Source organism: Urocitellus parryii, chromosome 3 (genome assembly GCF_045843805.1).
Source record: "Urocitellus parryii isolate mUroPar1 chromosome 3, mUroPar1.hap1, whole genome shotgun sequence".
In the NCBI taxonomy this organism is placed as follows: domain Eukaryota; kingdom Metazoa; phylum Chordata; class Mammalia; order Rodentia; family Sciuridae; genus Urocitellus; species Urocitellus parryii.
Window position 1 is genome coordinate 176,508,536 of NC_135533.1, and position 21,237 is coordinate 176,529,772.

The 21,237-nt window shown below is 39.6% G+C and overlaps 1 protein-coding gene across 5 annotated transcripts in view; it reads right to left on the bottom strand.

Moving 5' to 3' along the window:
- Tbc1d5 (TBC1 domain family member 5) overlaps nucleotides 1–21,237 on the bottom strand; it is a 501,737-nt gene that overhangs the window by 10,111 nt on the left and 470,389 nt on the right. For all 5 annotated transcript variants that reach the window (XM_077796237.1, XM_077796238.1, XM_077796235.1 and 2 more), the window contains 3 exons: nucleotides 16,990–17,089; nucleotides 4,796–4,875; nucleotides 3,699–3,842 (listed from right to left, as the gene is read on the bottom strand). In XM_077796237.1, coding sequence (XP_077652363.1) covers nucleotides 3,699–3,842; nucleotides 4,796–4,875; nucleotides 16,990–17,089 — 324 coding nt within the window. The remainder of the gene's footprint in view (nucleotides 1–3,698; nucleotides 3,843–4,795; nucleotides 4,876–16,989; nucleotides 17,090–21,237) is intronic.

Genomic DNA, 21,237 nt, shown 5'->3' on the forward strand with positions numbered 1-21,237 from the left:
AGTTCAATCCCTGGTACCAAAACACCACTAACAAAAAACCCCCCAAAACGCCAAAACGAGTAAAGTTCCTGGAAGCTGTTTCTTTGACCTGCACTGAAGCTATTCCCAAAGGGAAGCTCAGCCTCTTTGAGATGTGGAATGGAAATCCTTTCCAGGAGCCAGTGGTTCTGATGTGGAACCAGAATTGGCAATAAGATACAATGAACTTGGGGCAGGTGATGGCTACCTTTCATAGATAGATAAACCTCAATCTTCCTCTTACCAAAATATACTTCCATCCCTATGAATTAGGGGGTTGGATATAAGTCAGGATTCCCTGAAGACCCAGTGAACACAACTTCTACTGGGTGTTAATTTTATTCACTACTCACTCTTCTCTTTAATTGTAAGGTGTAATTCCCTGGATTCATCACACGAGACTAAAGAGCATCCTGGAAATGTCCCTCAAGATCAAACAAATAAGTAAAGCCTAACAACAAATGATCTTTCTACTTGTTGGAGAGTTTGTCTTCTAAAATAGTTAGGCAGACACTCTATACATGATTTCCTTCATGTTATTATTGACATAATTGTCTGTTCTTGGCTACATTTTGCCGAACCCCAGCAAACTAACTGTTATGATTTCAGTGTATAGTTCTTTCCATGTGAACACAAGGGCAGAAAAACAATCTCCCCAACCCTGGATAAGGCAGGAATTTAATGGACTCTTGGATATGTTACCCAAAACCCTTTTGACCACCCTGACTCCTCTGTTTTAACTGTGACCAACTTTTCCATGGTTCTTAACTTTAATGGGTCTTTCATCATAGTACACAGTAAAGTAATGCACCAAGTAAGGGTAACCACCCGAAACTCCACATATCCTCCCTTGGTTTTGAGTTCTGCCATATACCCTGAGGCTATAAATTGTCCTGAGCCCATCAATACTGCTGTAGTCACTGAATTATTTAATATATTCCCCAATAACAGCTCAGTTAGATTCTCTGTAAGGGAAAGCCAACAATATGAGGCTCTGGATTTCTGGGAATACCTGGAATTGAGCCTGCCAAGGAAGTAACAGAAACCTTTCCCTTTGTATGGACTACCTGAGACTCAATATCTGGAACACTCAGAGTCCACAACCTCCTAACATAAATCTCTAGAGGTTTGTTCAATAACTCCAGACTCTTACCTTGGCTCCCAACAAACAGAACACTGACCAAAGGCCACCAGTTACATAACCCTGGTTGAAGCCAATTCTGGAGACCTTGCCCTGGGACTCAGAGCTCAGTTTAAACAATTGATTGGGAATCCCATATGCTGACAGGATACCTGCTTGTTTGTGGGGGATCTGAAGGAGCCCCAGTGAGCATATACATGGCTGAAGGGAGCAATTTTTCTCTACCTTGGATTGAAATCACGAACCAAAACAAATCTTTCCTCTCCTCAGGTACTAAAAACTAACACAACCAGGAAGATGGATTCTGGTATACATTCAGTAGAATCTTCTTGCCCTGGTGGAGGTAGGAGCCCATAAACTTATTAGATATTCTTTCCAGGGTGTTAATCATGTCTGGGCCATCTCCACATAGCAAAAAGGAAGAGAATCTTTAGTAATCTGGTTACCAGGCACTACCTTAGCTTTGAACTGTATCTGAGAAAGGAGTTTGTACGAGCATGGGTACTTTCTTGAAACGTACCTTGAGAACACTGTGAAACAGGCATCCTGGCTTCAACAAATATCCCCAGAAGCACAAGGAATAAATGACTGGTTCTCAGAATTGCTTTCCTGGATCCTGCAGGGTGTTAAGTCTGTATTTTCTGGGCTAATCAAATTAGGAATGTCCATTTTACTGATCTTATTTATGTCAGATATGCTTCAAAATGCTGCAGTAAAACAATTGCACAGGATACTTCAGCTATGGTTTTACTGATTTTGTTCCTTCCTTTGACATCAAGTGAAGTTCACTCATCTAACTCAGGAGGAAGGTGTTAAACAAAATGATTTCCCTCTCCAAACTCTTCATGAACAAGGAGTAAAAGATATGGGTGGGGAAGTTTTGTTAGCTGTTACACAGAAATTTTAAAGTCCAGCACCTGTGTTTGCAGGAGAGTCCAAAAATGACAGCTCCTAATACCCTTCAGAGTGTCTCTCCCAACAAGGCTTTCCACTGAGTCCACAAGGAATTGGCTTAAACCAGCCAAAGTAAACTTTGTTCCTTATAATGCTAAATTCTCATCCCTGGAGGGGTTCCTGCCTGCCATTTAAACATGGACTCTATGAAGAAGTATGATCTCTAATTGCACATGCACAGGAATATGCCCGCCTCTACAAGTCTCTCTGGTATGAATAGGCATAATCTCCACAATAAAATTCCCTTGCTTCCTTTGTTAGGAGAGCCTCTGTTGTGGGAGTCACCCCTGATACTCTCCTTATCTCCTGTTTATGCTTTTGGGCTCTGCATTTACCAACGGGGGAACTCATTGTGTCCATTACAGGTCTTTATAAATACCAGAACCAGGAATGACCGTTCTTGGTTTAATATAATAAAGACATTTTAAATTTAGTAAATTCATTGGTGTTTGTAAAGGTTTTTTTTTTTTGGGGGGGGGGGAGAGGTGAGGGTCTATAGTATTTTTACACATCCACCTAAAAATAATATGTTAAGTTTGGCATGGTGGTACATTCCCATAATCATAGCCAGTTCATTGAGACCTTGTCTCAAAAATCCCCAAATTTCCTATTATGAATGGTGGGTCTGTGCTCTATTTGAAAAGTAAAAGAGCTGTGCAGGGAAGGAGACTTTGAAGGAACTAATCAAATTGAAACCTGCACTAAGTAGTTAGAAATGCTCCATGACAAATAGCTTTTATAAGGTTATGCAGAGTTCTGTCTTAAGGCATATCTCCTAAGCTTCTGGATGCCAGTTTCAGATAAGTCTTTTGCTTACATTCAGGATGAGATATCTAAACTGTTATTTCAAGTATAGGAGGGAAATAAAGTACAGTGAGCTTACTGATGCGGGCAGGGAATCTGAAAACAATACCTGGTGAGCTGGGGGCCTTCTCATTGCAAGGAGGAAGAGGCGGGATAAAGCATGCAAGTGCTAAGATCCTCTCTAACTGGATTCTATGTTAGAACAAATCTACATAATACTGAGACCCAAGAGCAGCAAACTATTGTCACGTCTGGCTTCCAGGCCTCATCCACAGAATGCATTTTTAAAGGGTTGTTAGAATATGTGGTAGGCCAATCCTAATGTTTTACTGTCTGGCCCTTTCCAAAAAAAAGTTTGCTGACTCTTGTCTTAATGAAGTTCTTCCCCATGAAGACAGATGAAGTAATTTTGGCAGAACAAGTTCTAGCCAAGTGAAAGCGTTAGGAAAGCAGGGATAGTACTTCCTGTGCTAACAGAATGGAGGCAATTAAGATAGCTGTCTTCTATTCTCACAGAATAAGAGCAGCTCTTGCTGCCACATGTGGGTTTTTTCAGGTTGAGCACTGCAGAACTCTAGTTCATCATTACCGTTGTTAATGGCACCACCTCTGGAGTGTACAACCTGCACAACAGTACACAACATCCCTGGCTCAGGCTACGTGTGGTGCCTTATTTAAACTTCACATGTGGTAATCTGAAACACTTTGGTAGGGTTTTTCTTATTCATAACGTTGAAAAATTTCTACTCAATGTCAGCCCATTCACATAACAGCATTGTACCTGCTTGGTGGATCCAGGAACTTGTTGGTTCTGGCCCTGGCCACTGGAGCAGTAGTGGTCATCTGCGATGGTAATCTGCTCATTTTCTTCAGCTTCCAGTTGGCTCTGGTTGAAACGCAGGGAACCTTTTAGAATGTCTTTGATCTATTTTCAAAGAATAAAATAAAAAAGATGAATGAGTCTATATTTAGAGTGCTGGTTACATCTCCTATGTTTAGACTTGTCATTGACCTTTTTATACAGCAGTGCCCCCTCATCTGTGACTTCAGTTACCTGTGGTCAACAGGAGTCAGAAAATATTAAAGGGAAAATTCTAGAAAAATAAACATTGTTGACTGTTCTGAGCAGTGTGGTGAAGTCTTTTGCTGCCCCTTCAAACAACCTAGAATGTAAGTCATCTGTACAGCAAAATCATGCACGGTCCTATCACATCAGCTGTCGCAGTATTAGAGCACCTGTGTTCAAGTCACCCTTATGTAGCAGTATCCAGCATGCCTACTCATTCACATAGGTGCTGTCTCTTCTCACAAGAAGGGCAAATAAAATATTTTGAGAGAACACTTGCAAATTACTGGGATTATAGTATAAATTATCCTATTTTATAAATTAAATCTCATTCTAGGTATTCTGAATTTAGGAAAACATAGTGCTGAACCTTACATGCAGCACATCTATAGTTTCAGACATCCCCTGGGATCACAGTATTGCCCTGGAGGTTAAGGGGTGACTACTATAGTATGAATGTTAATGTTTTACTAAAAGAAATAGGGGAAAAATTCAACTGTATCAACCCTTTAAACTTAGCAATGACCAAGGAAAATTTTGTGGTGTTAATGGTCAGATTCTCACAGGGTCAGATATGTATGTCACATCCTAAGCAGGAAGCACCATTTGCCTGCACACCTAGCTCCAGTGAACCACCTCTGAGCTGCCAGCTTGTCAGACATAATCACTAGAAGGAGTAAGGGGTGGATATTGGGGGTAGGGAGATATTGGCTCTAATATCATGGCATTCCATATTCTAAGGTGCTCTCCCCAGAGCAGGCACCAAATGGGTGGCCTGTGTGACACAAATAGTATCAGAGTACTGCAAATACCTGTTTTAATCCTGCCAGGGAAACCAGAATTTGATCTTCTTTTTCCAAATTTTCTTGTAATATCACATCTTGAATATTTACTGAAAATAGAAGAATGACATTTTATGACTAATGCTTTGAGTATAATTTACATATTGCTACCTTGTAACTTTAGACAAGCCTGGGAGTTTTTCTGCCAACTTTCAGAGCAATTGTTCCCACCAGGGATGCTCTGCATACTGTAGGTGGGGAGCAGAGAGGACAGCACTAGGCCTGCATGCACAGCCTGGTATGGAGCCTTCCCTCCAGTGTTCCATCAATGTGCTCTGATAATGGCAGCTGTTATCTTTACTTCCTAAAAGTCCAGGGCATTTCTTGATGTACTACATGGCCAGCGGCCTGAAGCATTCATCCAGTCTCTAAGAGGAAACATTTTAGCTTTAGTTTCCTAGGCTGCTGGAGTTCCTTGGTATTACCTTTCTCACTAAAGAGGAGTTATCCCCAGGTGACTAAAATTAATACATTGTCTCTAAGGATTTATTAACCTCGTTGCCATTTCATTTCAAAAATAAGAGGACAAACTCATGGCACTAGGGGCTGTGCTTAGGTGGCGATGCTTACAAAGTCAGCACGCCTTCAGCCAGCATCTTCACAGGAGCTGTTTCTTCATCCTCTAGGAGGTTCAGAGCCACATGAAGAGACTTTTTCCCAGACCTGACCTGAGGGACACATCCAGCCAGCTTCTGATCCTCAGAATCAGCATCACACCCAGTTACCCACACATGCAGTGGCCCTGGTGCTCCACACCCCTGAAGGATGCACACAGCCCTTTGAGAGACTGTGACTTAATGAGGTGGGATTCTTAGGGGAGCTCAGTAGGTTGAGTGAAAGCCCCCTCCTTCTGGGAATGCACAGGAGAATGTGGTGGGGGCTGGAAGGCACAATTAAAACAGTGTAATAAAGAGACCAATAAGGACACCAATTTGAAAATCGCTACACTAAGATTCACATTCATACTGCTTTTGTATTTCCTGTGGCCTTAAAAAACAGCCCCAGTTACAAAGTCTTACATGATATACTCTTATTCAACAATGCTGTCCCATTCTCTACTTGAAACTCCTAGGTTCCAGCCTATCCCTACAGCCACCATAGCTAATATATTACTCTTGCTTGCTCAGTGCCCAGAGGCAGAGCCAGCACACTTGTACTGAAGACTCTGCCTCCAAGTCTGTGCAGACTAGCCCCCTCTTATTGTTCAACTTTCTGCTTTGGCACTGCATCCTCGGAGCAAACCAAAGTTGACCCAAGTCCCAGTCTAGTTCTGCCACACCACCTATTTAGTCCTCTCTGGCATCATTGCCTGTAGGTGCTGCCTTATTTGTTTTCCTTCTCCCCCAAGAGGACAGAACTTCCAAGACATGCTTGCTCAGGGCAAGCACAAAATGATGCCTGAGGCATTACAGGTACACAATAAGAATTCACTGAATGGATGAGAGAATGAACACTCTTGGAACATACATTTCAAGACACTATTTGAAAATTATTATAAATTCTTATAAGATTATTAGAACAGTCTTCTAAGTGAAGTAAGCCAGATTCAAGGGTTGAATGTTTTTCCTCATATTTAGGAGCCAGAGAGAAAAAAAAATTAAAAAACACTGGTGGGGATAACCTCATGAAAACAGGAGAGCGAGCGAGCTGTAGAGATAGGGGATCGAGGAAGGGGAGAAAAGAGGGAAAGGGGAGGAACTAGGGCATAAAGTAGACTAAATTATGCTATGTGCATGCATGAATGTACCACAATGTACCAGTTTTACAATGAGCCAAGGAAAAAATACATATAAATAAATAGAAGAACGACTGGAAGAACAGAAGAAGGGAGGAGCAGGGGAAAGGAGAAGTAAAGGGAAAAGGAAAGTACCAGAGAATGAACTGGAACAAATCTTGTGCATATATGAATATGTCACAATGAATCCCACTATTACGTATAATTGTAATGCACTAATAGAAACATTAAAAAAACCCACTGGTATTCTAAATATTTCCAAAAAATATTCCCAGTAAGGGGCAAAGCAAACTGATTCCATCAACATGCTTCCAGCCTGACAATTTACTAGAATCTTCAGTAAGAATGAATCTATAACATACTGACAAGTCCTCTTACATACTCCAGAGAAAAGCAGCTTTTATTTATTGGGAAAACTTGACTGTAGTTCTTGGCTAATAGAAAGTCTTGCTCTACAAGAAAGCAAGTTGAATGAAATAATAGATATAATTAGAGAGCAAATGTTTTTGGTTTTCTTAAAAGCCTGTAACAAATTGTTCTCTCAATAAAAAACAAAACAATCCACAAGATATTAACAGCAACCAACTGCAAAAAATTGACAAGAACAGTTCTGCAGGCCTTTTAGAAGATTGAAAAGGCTACTTTTGCTTTAATAGAGCCCCAAAATATGCAGGGACAGAGCTCTCCTTAGAGGCCAGCAAAGACCTTCTAGGCATTCAGAGGCCATTCCTTAAACACCAAGGAAACATGTGAGCCCAGAACCCTGGCACTATCGTGGCAGGGAGAAGAAAAAATTAACAGTGGGCACTGGCTTAGATGAAACGCCTAACTTGTAAAAGACTGAATTGTCTTCAACTGGCAAGTTTAAGCCCTTGGACTGCCATTGGTGAGAATGGAACTTTATGGCAAGATTTTGTACACCTGAGTTTACACAGATTTACAATCTCATTATAGAAGTATCTACGTGAGACCTTCTAAAATCTTATTGGTTACATTGCCTGACCATACTGGTCATATTGCCTGGGACTATGAATCAGAAGGTCCTAGCCAGCCTCTCTTGAATGCTCTGTTTTGCTGTGAACCTCCCACAAATCATATACTCAAGATTGGCAATAGTGACACTTATAGGGGTAGGTTGGGAAGATAAAATGATAGAAATCTTTTTGTCTTTCATGGCAGGTCTGAGTGATCCTTGTTGTAAAGCTCTCTTGGCAAGAGCACAAGCAGCCAGGGAGCCTGGAGGCCTGAGGAGGTGGTAGAGTTGTCAGAAGGCTGGCCCAACTCCACCCTCCACTCCATTTGCACCAGTACAACTGATTTTAAAGGGCAGCACTGGGCACCTGTCCTTCAGCTGAGGTTGGTCATGTGACACAACTCTGACCAATGAAATGTAGAGAAGTTCCTGGGTGGAGTTTCTGGGAAAGCTGCTCCTGGCAACTGACTGACTCAGCTCAGGCCTTTTGGACTTTTACTTCCCCTGCAGTTTGCCTGCCAGAAATGCTTGTAGGAGCTACAAAAGTTGCCTTCCAAGCATTTGGTTGAAGATCACAGTTTGAGGAGGATCCTAGGGTAACTCATGGAGCTGCCATACCTGCATGGACTGCCAATCTCTGGGCTTCTTAATTACTTGAGGGGCAAACAGACAAACAAAAACAAAGCAACCTGATTTATTTACTTTTTCAGGCTTATATTATTAGCAGCTGCATTAGTTTCCTAAGGCTCTGGAACAAAGTACCTCACACTGGGAGGCTTAAAACAACAGAAATGTATTCTCTTAGTTCTAGAGGGTAGAAGTGCAAGAGGGCCGTGGTCTTTCAGAAGATTCTAGGGAAGAATCATTCTGACTCTGTCCTAATGTGCAGCGTAGCTGGCCAGGATCCAATGCAGAATGGGTGCACCAGGGAGGGAAAAAGGTACAGGGCCTTAGTTTTATCAGTAGTGAACCATCACTCCCAAATTCTTTAGACTTATTTTTTTTTGATGAGGTTAAGGATCTCCCTTTAGGATCTTAGTGATAGCATGACCTGTCTTTCCCCCTGAAAACCCAAATATACATGAAACCTTCATTTAGTTTCAAGCATGAACTCTTTGTTTGAATCAAATAAGCTGTCTAGGCTTACTTTAAGAAATCCAGGTTATAGAAATCCAAATTAAAACAGTAGAGCCCCTTTATAGAGGCTGCTAATATTTTGAATACAAGAATTTTTATTTTGCTGAGAGTACTAACCATGTAAATCCTTTCCTTAGCCATTTCTATTATATATTAAGGTAGCACTTATGAACATTCTACTAACATAAAACCTCCTAGTAAACAAGTATTCAGTTTCAAGTAAGTTGAACCTGCATGTAAAAACAGAAGAGCACCATGATGTCTGTGTCAGCTCTTCATCACCATGATCAAAATACCTGACAAGAACAACTTAGAGGAGGAAAAGCTTATTTTGGCTCATGGTTTCAGTCTATAGTTGGTAGTCTCCCTTTGGGCCTGAGGTGAGGCAGAACATCCAAGCAGAAGGGTATGTCTGAGGAAAGCTGCTCGCTCATGGCAGCCAGGAAGCAGAGAGGGGAGAGGGTGAGAGAGACAGGGCCAAGGACAAGATATAGTTCCTAAGGGCATGTTCCCCTGGGACTGGCCTCCTCCAATTGTGCCCCATCTGCCTAAAGTTTCCATGACCTCCAATAGTTCATTCAAATTATTAATCTACTTAATGGATTAATCCACTAATGAGGTTAAAGCCCTCATGATCAATTTATTTCCTCAAAGCCCCACTTCTGGACATTTCTGCATTGGGATGAAGACTTCAACATATGAGTTCTTGGGAGACTTTCCAGATCTAAGCTGTAACAATGTCTTTTCATGCCTTAAAATATTAAAGGAGAAATGTGAAAATGTTAAAATTTCCAATGTAATGCGTAATTTTCCTCATGGCAAAAGGCAGAATATGTTATAATGTGGAGAAGAAAGATTACATTCTTCATTATCAATATATATTAAAGTATTATATCTTATAATTGTTGGGGCACTGAAACCAAGGGAAAAATGCCACATAACTAGCTACTTCTGTAGAAATTACAGAAATCTCATCACATAACAATCCATTTTTAATGAAATGTCAATACCATAAAAATAGATTTCTAACTCTAAGGGTTTTAGAAATTGCACACAAACTACTTCTTCAATTTCTTAAAAACTTTACTGTTTTCAATGCTAGAATAAACTTGTTTTCATCTAAATGTTTTAAGTGGCTGGTGCAAAAGGTAACATAAGCCTTCTCAGGGGTAGTGGAAAGTGGACAAAAGCAGAACTTAAATCCACCAATGATGGGGGTGAAACTGGGAAGATACTGAGCTTCCTCATGCCTGCCTAGTTACAAGTGCCCTCCTCACATGAGGGCTGTGAAGAATAAATGAGACAGCCCAGGTTGAATGCTGGCCCAGCACCTATCTGCTGCAGAAGCTCATAGCCTGGCTGCTTTCATTTCTTCATGGCTACGTGCCTCACTGACTATCTCAACAACCCTCCAGATGAGAACCATCACGTTTCAGAAAAGGGAGACAGACCTACAAGTGCCAATTCTGTATCTTGAAGTCTCACAACAGAAAAATGATGGAGGTAGGGCTAGATTTCAGATCTTTCAAACTCTGAGCCCTATCACAATGGAACTGATGTTGGGACCAAAGATATGAAGAGGTAGAAGCTAGGATTTGGCCACTGACTCAACTGACCTAGATGTAGTGCCATTTTTTCAAAGTGAACTGACTTAAGTGAGGCCAGCCAGCAACAGGAAGTCGCCTACATGCAAAACAGACCACATGATCATTTTTACTAGAGACCCCTTTTTCGAACACCGACAATGGCACCAAACATCTTGAACTTTGAAGACCTGAACTGTGACCTGCATATCACTAATCCTTTCATTAAGATTGAAGTAATAACTTTTACAGAGTTATTGTGGGGCTTAGACGAGATAATCAAATGGTCACTGCTGGCTTTGACTGCACATTGGCAAAGGGATTTTTGTGCATTGAGTATATGCCACAGTTGTCCAGACTTTGAGAGAAACTGGGACTTGGAGAAGATGTAGGCATCCATTTCATCACAGAGTTCCAACACTTGGTATGTATACTGTGCATCCCTGTGAATGCCCTTCCCTTTTCTAGAAGGTCCTCCCATCCTCTGTATAACACTGCATCCTGCCTTTTTTTTCAAAGTCCACCTCAAAATTCACCATGTCCAGGCACTGGTTCCTTATTATTAGTCTTCCCTCTGAAAGCACCCAGTTGTGGGGCTCTCCCTACTTCATCTCTCTCTCTCTCTCTCTCTCTCAGAATTTGATGATGGAAGTTTCTAGAAATTGCACCGTTCTACAAGGAAAATTCTAGGCTCATGTCTCCTGGTTCTGAAGAGCCCTAGCTCTCTTTGCCAGTTTGCTAAGATCACTGATGCTCTGGGGCGGACTGTGGTTTGCTCCATGTGAAGCTGTATGTCACAACAGGTATTTCTGAAAAGGTATATATTCTCTCCTGTTCTCTCTGAAGTCCTTCTTCCATACATTCTGAACTCAAGTTTAGCTTAAACTCCCTCACATCACTTTTCCCCCAATCTATTTGTCATCAAATAGAACATTGGTGGCATGAGCAATGTGAGCTATGGGCTTTTCTGCTAGCATGAAGGCCCATTCTCATTTTCTGATCAACAATGTAGGTGAGATGTTTCCCAGATCAAAATTAAGGGATATTAATATGGTTAAACAGACCCTGAGCTGACAAGTGGTAAGGGCAAGAGAGGAGAAATAACATTCACTGATGGTCTAATAGGAGTCAAATACTTCACAGAAAGAGTCGGATACTTCACAGAAAGAGTCGGACACTTCACATTCAGAAATTTCTAAAAAAAGTAAAAAGCAGATTGTGCAGAAAATACAATCAAGGATCCTATTTTGTGTCCTGCTGCTAGAATGACTGAAGACCCTAATCTCAGCACTGAGAGAGGAAAATTACTTGAGAAAATCCTGTGGTGAAACTAGGCAAATATATAAGATATAGCTGCCCCCTTAAAGTCAACCGAGGAAAGAGACTTCATATATCTTCTTAAAATCTATTTAGTTATTAAACCCAGTAAGATCACTACCCACCAGAGAAGTCTCTTCTTTACTAACTGGAAGGATAAAGACATCACTAAAATGGCTGGAGTCTCAGTGAGGACAGCTCCTGTTGGGGATGCTTCCTGAGTAGGAATGCTACCATGCCAAGGAGCCACAATGAGGCCCTGTGGTCACCATGCAAGACAGCTTGTAATAACCACTTCTGGAAGGTGGAGTGCGGGACAAAAAGGCTGATACACTCTGAACACAGGTAAGTTTAATGAATGAGTTGGATACTTTATTTTTTTTAAATGAAAGTATATGATATTTAGTTTGGATCCTTTCTATGGGAAAGCATGTGGAAAAATGTCTCTGTCATTTTTCAAAAACAGTATATTGAGGCACCGTTACTGGAGTGGAGGCATCCTGACCTAGGGAGGGATCTATCTGCAGGAGTATAGTTTGGCAAGTTTTTCTAAGTAGGTTTTAGGTTGGTATAAGGAAATTGTTGACCAACTATTTTCATGTCTTATGGGGGGAAAACTTCAATTAGGATAGAACAAGTTCAGAGAGGTTGAAAATGAACTTATGACTTTCCAAGAATTGCAGGCTACATGCATTGGAATGCCAGAGGAGGCAGTGGGCCCTCTGCCTACAGAGTTTAGTTGCATATAAGCCTGAAGTGTGGGGTCATGAATATATTAACAAGGTTATGAATATGTTAACTGAACTGTGCCCAAATAATTTTAAGTTCTCTTGTTTCTTACTTCTCAACATCTACCATGAGCAGTAATATCAGGTGACCTGGGAGCCTATTAGAAATGTAGAAGTTCAGGCCCTACATCAGAACTAATGAATCAGGATAGCATGTTTAATGAGATCCTCAGGAGGAGTGTGTCTTTCTCTTCTAGAGTACTCTGCTACCCACAATTAAATGCAGTGTTTAGAATTCTTAAAATGATTATGAAAAGCTTTTATCAGAGTGTAATTGACAAAGAGCTGTCTGGTGATCATGTTTTCCTTCTCACTTTTTCAAATGTCATTTAGTTAATTGCCTTACTGAACATTTCCAAAAACATTCATTGAAAACTATAAGACTTAAAGTTCTGAAAGAGAGGCAAATAAACCAATTTTCAAAACTGGCCTCCTCTCTTTTAGTAATTCTTGCATCAATATTATGACATGTACAAAATCAGTAAAGATGTGTGTAATAAAATAGGAGAGGATCTAAAATCCAATTACTGATTCAAGTGTGGCCTCAGCAGAAGCATCAGTGGGCTTGGGTTGGACTCTTCCTGCTAGCTAGATGGGTCAGTCATCTTTCCCTGGCCTTAGTTTCCTCATCTGTGAAATAAAGAGCAACTGATATGGCCTCTAGGATGTTCTAATGTCCTCTGAGCTGCAGTACTCCCAAGGAAAGCATGGGAAATTTAATTTCCTTTAATTAAATCACTGCATTTAATCCTTCTATTGTATGTATGAACCAACAATGAAAAAAGAAGCTGCTGGAAACCAATGTCTAAATACCAAACAACTGAATGGAAACACCTCTATGTAGAGCAGGAGCAGGGAAGGGGGTGGTGTGGGCTTTGGAGCCCAGCAGGGTGAGCTGCTTATATATTCACTGTAAACAGTTGGTAGCTGGGCCCAGCTGCTCATGGATCAGACTAGTGTAGGCTGCTCACCCACGTGCAATTATGTGTGAAGTTCAGCAAATCTAAAAATAGTGTGAGCTCAGTGCAGAGGTTAATACTGTCAATGGCTTTCAACTCAACTGTCAGGATGACAAGAAGGGGAGTAACTATGGCAACAGAAAAATGAACACATTAAAAAAAGTATTCTGAAGTTGACAGGAAAAGTTTAGATTTAGTAAAACTCATTTTTAATTCCTGTCTCTAATCTTTGGATTATTTCAATTATATAGAAATAATTTTATTAGAGTTTTGACAAAACAAATACTCTTTTTGAGTTTTGGGTTCCAGAATCAAGAGGAAATACCACTAACCTGTCAACTGTATTGCCCCAACAGCCAGAAGGCCATTTGAACAAATGCCATCATGTAATTTTTCTGAGTGGCTTTTCTTTACATTTGTTCTGCTATCAGTTACAAAAACAGCCTTGAATAGTACTTGACATTTTAAGATATTTATTGCATGTCTGATACAAACAAAGGATAAGGAATTCTCTTGAGATGAACAACTTAAGAGAAAATTAATTAATATTAGCAAAGGATCCAGAGAAATATCTCTGAGACAGTTCTCACAGCCAACTTGGTAGCCTAGCACAGCAGTCCTCAAGACAAAGTGCAGATGCATCATTAAGTTCTGATTAAGCTACTGCTCACACACCTAATATTAGAGCAACATATCTCAATTCCAGCCTTTAAAAACAATCATTTGCTAAGGAAATGTTCAGTTGGGTATTGAGAACTATAGTACTGGTCCAAGCTCTTCAACTAACTAGTTGTGAGGCCTTGGATGGGTCACTGCTCAGCTCTATGGCTGAAGGACTCTCAGGTTCTTCCTTGTGAAGAGTCAGTTGGGGGAAAGAGTTGATTCCTGTGGAATATCCCCTATGGGCCATGTCCTGTGCTATGGTCTAAAAATATATTTGGGCAATAAACTAGCAAGACAGATATTCTTTTCTCAATTTCATGTATGAGGACATACTTGTAAGCAGGCTGAGCTAACTGACAGAGCCTGGAGTAACCCTAGATCTGACTGATCCCACATGAGGTTGTCTCTCCTCAGACACCATTCTACCATTTTTACAACTGCCTCCTGCATGCTTCAAATACTGAGTGCTGGTTACATGCACTTAAGCTGTCCAAAGATTTTCATGAACGTCTTACATTTCTCCTAGGCACAGAAGATTAGGTTCCAAGGAATGTCCTGTAAGCTTCCTTTCATCTAGTCAACTGCTGTTAAGTTATTTTCATATCAAATATATTCTATTTGGCCACCTGCTTTTTTGACTTAATCTATCATGAACAGCTCCTTATGTTAATGATAAAAAAGTACTTTAATCTTTATAACGATTGAATTACTTTGTTATATTCAATCCCTACTGATGGACATCTCAGTTGTTGAAATTAGCTTACCTGAGTCAATCTTCTTGTTTCCATCAAAGTTTTCTTTAGAATCAAAGTTGCCCACAACACAGAAGCATCCTTTAATAAATCATTACTACATTTACAGATAAACTGAAATGCATATGTGGGTATCAAGATCAGGAATTCTTTCTGGCACCCCACAATGCCACTTTAAAAATGCAACCATGCTATTCATATGGGGGAAAAGATATTGTTAGCTATTTGAAGGGATTCAAACATCCGCACAAAAACAAACCTAGTTTTAAGGTTAATTGAAAATTTATAGCTGGTATGGCCTTTTCTTAATTAAAGTGTTTCCCCTCCCCAGGCAATGAGAACCTGCTCTTTTAGTGCTGAAAGACCAAAATCAGAGCAAAAGCTGCTTGAAAATTCTGAGCTTAAGTAAAGCTGCTTTAAAAGCTGCTGTGTACACCAAACAACAGGATTTTCTCGAGTTTCAGTAAATCTTTCTCCCAATCATTTCTTTGTTTTTCTACTTCAGAAAACCAAAATTAAGTAAAGCAAAGTTCACTCAAACAGCCAAAAAAGCAGAAAACACACACACTTTAATATTAAAATTACATTTAGCCCAAATGATGATATAAAATATATTATTTATATGTAAACTATCTCTTTAAAATTACCTCTTTTTTAGGCATTTTAAAATGTGGTCCTACTAAAGAATATGAGACTTATATAAATGTAGCTCTGTATGAATTTTTAGAATGATCATTAAGCATTATATAAACAATTCAGAAGGGAGTGGAGTCACATGTGACAGAGGAATCACTTCTTGCTGAGATTAGAGATTCTTCTCTGTTAATCATCCACTAGGTTTTTCCTGTTTTCACCTCTTGGGCCCTCTATCCTTGAAGGAGTGGTTGATAGAGCTCAAATAAGGCTGAAGGTAGAATAGGGTCCAGCCAGCCACTTAGAGCAGTGCCTTTTCAAACCTGTAAGAGTATGTTTATTACTTGCTTAACACAAATATGGTTTAAAAGGTTACACCGAAATGATAACTATTTTTTGTCACTTGCAATGAACTCATGACCTAATGGGCATAGAGATTACTTCATGGAGTCTGAGGACAGAGGGTTCATCCCTAGCAAAGATAGGTCAATTTCAGCATCCCACCACTATTAAAGGTCTTGCTGGATTCTCTTTAGTTTCTCCTCAGAGGAGGGATGCATCTTGATTTCTTATAGTACCTGGAACTGCCATGAAATGAAATGCACAATGGCCTGCTCATAAGAGTACATGTCTTATCTTTCTAATTTGTTGCCAAACTATAGATGCATTACACTAGAGAATGCATTACACTGGGAGAAGAAAAACGGATGCCCACAGTGTACTGAGAAATCATAATAATGGGCATGACAAAAGTTTTTGCAAGCAGCAAGGAATTTTCAAAGCAGTATAAACACAATTCAGCAGAGACCATTTCTAATACAAAACACAGAACATTTAGAGAGCTAAAGTAGTGCCTGAAGACTTTCTAATGTGACATATGTATGACTAACCCATAAACTGAACTTAAAACTTGGACATTTCTTGGAGTATAAGCGGAGAGAAGGAAGAAAAGGTCTTATTGTTCTTATGGCAGGTGGTAAAAAAACCTGTATTTAAAAAACCAAACAAACAGCTGAGTCTTCAGAGGTGCACACCTATAATCCTAGCCTACCCTGGAGGCTGAGGCAGGAGGATGGCAAATTCAAGGCCAGCCTGGATAACTTAGTGATACCTGTTTCAAGATAAAAATAATAATGTCTGGGAATGTAGCTCAATGCTATAATTGGCATGCCCGAAGCCCGAGTTCAATTCTCAGTACCACAAAAATAACAAACAAAAAAAAGAGGCATCATCAAAACGATGTTATTGATTATAGCAGACAGACTACCACAGCAATACAGCTGATTGATTTTGAAACCTCAATATTTGACTTTGGTTTGAGATAGACAAAGTCAAGAGTTGAAATCTAAAGATGTGAAAAAAAAGAGTTGAAATCTACAGTCATATTGCTTGATATTGATTTTGATTTCATTTCAAAATCTTCATTTCACTTTAATCTTGTGACATTTCTTTACTTTTGGTGCTTCTGTATAATGTAGATAGTAGCAGTACTACTATGGGCTGTTATAAGGATTAAACGAAAAAATTCAATGTCAAGAACTTAATATAGTACCTAATACATAGTAATGCAAGTAGCTACTATTGTTACAACTGTCATTGTTCCCTTGGCCAACAGTTCACTCACCAAGATGAGTGTCCATCACCTTTGCACAGTATTTGCACATGGCATCCAGGTCATTCAACTGCCCTTGAAGGAAGGAAATCTGGGCTTCTAATTCTTCTTCCTAAAATGAAAGGAGTAGAGATATGGAAATTTAAAGACATTCAAATAAAATCTCCAAGGTTTTCTAAATGATCTGGACCATTTTAAAGAGACCCAATCTCCTTTCAAACACAGAACAAAATAAAAGAGCAAATGAAAACTCACCACTGCCATCATCAAATCAGAAACTGCAAAATGGAGATTTTAAAAAATCTAGGCCATCAATATGTATAACAATAATGCATCCATGAAATAATGAAAAATAAAAAAATCTAGGCTATCCCTAATTGATTCTAGTTTTGTGCCAAGTGCAAATGTTTACACATACATCTTTGTGTAAAAAAAGTACACAAAATATCTTCAATAAATATTTAGCAACACACATTAAGAGGGTAACTTAGATTTTCATTGAACCACAGTTCCTATACAGATGGTACAGAAACAGTCCATTTTTTTCCTCACATACATTTGGGAAACCAAGATTTCCATTTTATAAGATGAATCTCATAATTTTCTAGACAATGATAATCTTAAAAATTTGAAATTTCCCAAAGCACTTGAAAAGTTGCCCCAACAACCCATAAATAGCTGTTCTTGTTTCCTCTCTTGACACCACACAAGAGCATTTTATTTGTTGGTTTCTAGGAAGAAGTATTCTGGGGCAAGTAATTATCTAAGTGGTAAAGGACAGTTTAACTGTAACAAAAGAATAGTCTTTTTTTTTTTTAAGAAAAAATAACACATGCAAAAAATTTCCCAAGGAAATTTAAAGATTATGGGAGTTTTTCCTCAGAAACAGAGTATAATCCTCATCATTTGGGATATTCTAAGCCAAGTTATCTAGAATACAAAGAAAGGATGTTGCCAGGGCTGGAACAGGCTAGAAAATTGATTTTCCAGTCTTGGATGCTTGTCCTTTCACATAAAAATCCTTTGTGTTGTTAATAAGAACGGAAGAAAATATCCATGGCAGTATATATTTTTTTAAACTAATCTGATTTGTACATGGAAATTAATAGTTGAAAAGGTTACTTGTAGGTGTATTCCATTTTAACAATATACATATGCAGCACTGAAAAGTACTGTTTTTAACTGCTGCCTGAAGAATCAGCCCTCAGGAGTATGCACTGAAATGCCTGACACAAAAAACAGACCTAACAGTAGCTTCAAAAAAAAAAAAAAAAAAAAAAAACAAAACAAAACAAAAAAAAACCAAAAAAACAAAACCAAAACAAAAAAACAAAAAAACCCAAAAAAAAACCTTGTGTGAACTGTCCACTGTAGGATTATGCAAGAAAGCACTAACCATGTTTTTTTATATATTCTACAAAGTGCAGCAGTCTCTCCTCCTGTCCTTAAATAAGGACAAATGCCACCAGAAGCAGATCAGCCAAAGGGGACTGTGGATGGGGTGGGTAGTACCACCCTCCTAACTCTTCAGCTGGGTCATACAGAGAAAATGTTTTTGTATAGGCTTGAATTTCCCTGTTCTATCAGGAACTATGAGAATTAGAAAAAGAAGGTTATGTCTACTGGTTAACTATGGTTGTACCTAATGGCAGAAGGTAACCATCAATTCCTTCCCTGAGTGTGGAGGCTCCATCATTGGGAGGTGGTATGAAGCTCCCTTCACACCCTTTCCCCCTTGAATGTGGGATTGGTCTTGTGACTTTGCTTGATCAAGAGACTGCAGAAGAAGTCAAACTGTGCCAATTCTGGGCAAGTTTAAGAGGACTGATAACTTCTGCTTTTCCTAGAGAAGATAGCTACCATGCTGTAAAGAAGTTCAGAAGAGAATACAAAAGAGAAAAGAGATTACTTGGAGAGAAAGGGGCTACAAGAGAAGCACTAAGGCTCTAGACTGTGAATGAAGTTTTTTTGGGCCTTTTAGCTCAACCCAGCCAAAGCCAGGCAGGTGAGTGCCCCAGTCAATATCACATGGAACAGATGATTGGCCTACCAGAACCTGGTCCAAATTCCTGACCAACAGGTCTATGAGAAGCAAGGGTAGTGTTGTTTTTAGGTACTACATTTTGGAACAGCTTATTATGCAGAAATAGATAATCGAAACAGTGGTAGAATAGAAAGACACTAAATTGGGACATGGCATGAAGAAATTTAAGTTCTATTCCTGATCCTGCCATCAACGAGACATGTGATCTTCAGTAACCCTCTCCTTGCTGTGGCCAAAATTCAGTGCTCTGGAAGATGTGCAAATCAGAGGGGATTTGCTCCCAAGGATCTTACCAACTGGTAGTTGGAAAAATAAAGTTATATAAACTACTGGAGGGTGAGAGAGAGTGTATGAAGGTCTTACACTGAAATAAGAAATATCACTTTGGGAATCCTGATCCCAGTCTCTTGTCCTTTCTGCAGAATAAGTCACCTTTGTTTGTTACAGATACAAACTCAACTGGATGAGTCTAGAACTGTATGAAGGATAGGGTTTGGCAATCTTTTAAAAGAGGGCCCAGATGCAGCCTGAGTTTCTCCTTTTATCTGGTGAGTAGCAACTGGGTGCTGACAGCCCAGAGTGGAGAAGGGTCACTAAGAATGCAATGCTTCCTGACTGAACTCTGTTTAGTCTAGGCATTAGTTTAATTTGGTTTCACAAGTATTTCTTTCAAGATAGAAAGCCCTTGGGAGCTGGAATTCCCAGGAGTCATTCCTACCTGAAGAGATCGATTCTGTTTTGTTGGCTTTCTTCTCCATAGTGGGGAGGAAAGAATTTCAGAGGACACATTTTAGAGGAGATGGGCCAAGCCTGCTGTGAGAGGCACTGGCTAGCTAGAGGAAGTCTGTAGCTCCAGGGGCCTCTTCCTAAAAATACTTTGTTGCTTGAGCAGGAGCACCATTGTAATAAAGACTTTGACAAGAACAGGGCCCTCTAAATTGGGCAATGCAGGATTTACACATGTGTATAGAAGTCCTGAGACAGCCCATGGTACTTGGAAGACGTGGGGATATAGAAACATAAATTTCCAAGTCTCCATTTTTGCTTAGCTCTCTGGTGGCAGCAAATGAAGAGCAGCTTGCACTCCTAAAAATCCAAATGACTCAAACATAGACAAAATATTTGGCTTGATATGAATATGGTAGAAAAAGGGGTCTTTTATTCATTTACATCTTCTTTTTCAAAGGAAAGTTTATGCAAAAAGCCTGATATTATAGCTGAGAGAAGACAGCTACTCTGGTTGAAGCAGGTGGAGGAGCCAGGAACCTCTTCTGGAAGTTTGGAATCCAGTGTTATCCCTCTAGGCGTTGCTTAATCTTAGAACATTACTCAGTCCTTCCACTATCACTCAAACTTTATTAATAGAAATGGAACCACTTTGTAGGCAAAAGAGTGGCTTGTCATTTATTCTTGGCTATATTATATGATTACAGATAAAAGAAAGAGCCAAGAATCAAGCTTCTAAAATCTTGGGAAACAGGTTTACCTTTCTATCTTAACTTCTTAGGCTCCACACTCCTTCCAACTAATACTTAACGGTGGACACTTTAGTAATTTGTTTCTGTTAAGCTGATCCTCTGTCATCAAAAATAAATGTCTGGCTAACTGCCTTGAGGTTTTATGAAATCAACTAGTTAATGTTGTACTAGTTTTACTTGCTTATGAGTAAATAAGAGACTTGAGAGATGTTTATTATATTCCTTCTGCACCCATGTTCTGCTTCTATCTCAGGCAGGGGAGTGGTAGGGCATGAGGGAATTCTGAGTAGACATACTTGGCTCCAATCTTAATTTTTGCCAATTATTAGCTGCACAATTTTGGCTAAATTCCTTAGTTTCTTGGTCCCTTCACTCCTATCTGGCAGGATTGGAAGGAAAGTGAAAGGAGAATATAGTGTCTAGCACAGAGGAAGCACTCTATAAAATAATTCTGTAAATTTTTTTAAAGTTAGGTTAAAACAGTGAAATGGACTAAGTACAAAGTTTTATGATTCACTGTTGGAAAACATTGGTTTCTGGTTTGAAGCCTTTTACATTGTTTAGTCCAGAAGATCAATAAGGGCTTAAGAGCAAGTACTGTCTGGGTTCTGAATAATAGCAAATTAACATGTGAGGCAAGAAACCGACAGACTTAGGAAGTCAGGCCACAAGCAGACTGTGCTGTGCAACATCACCAACTTGGAAGCCCTGTATGAAAGGATCAGAGCATGAGGGCTC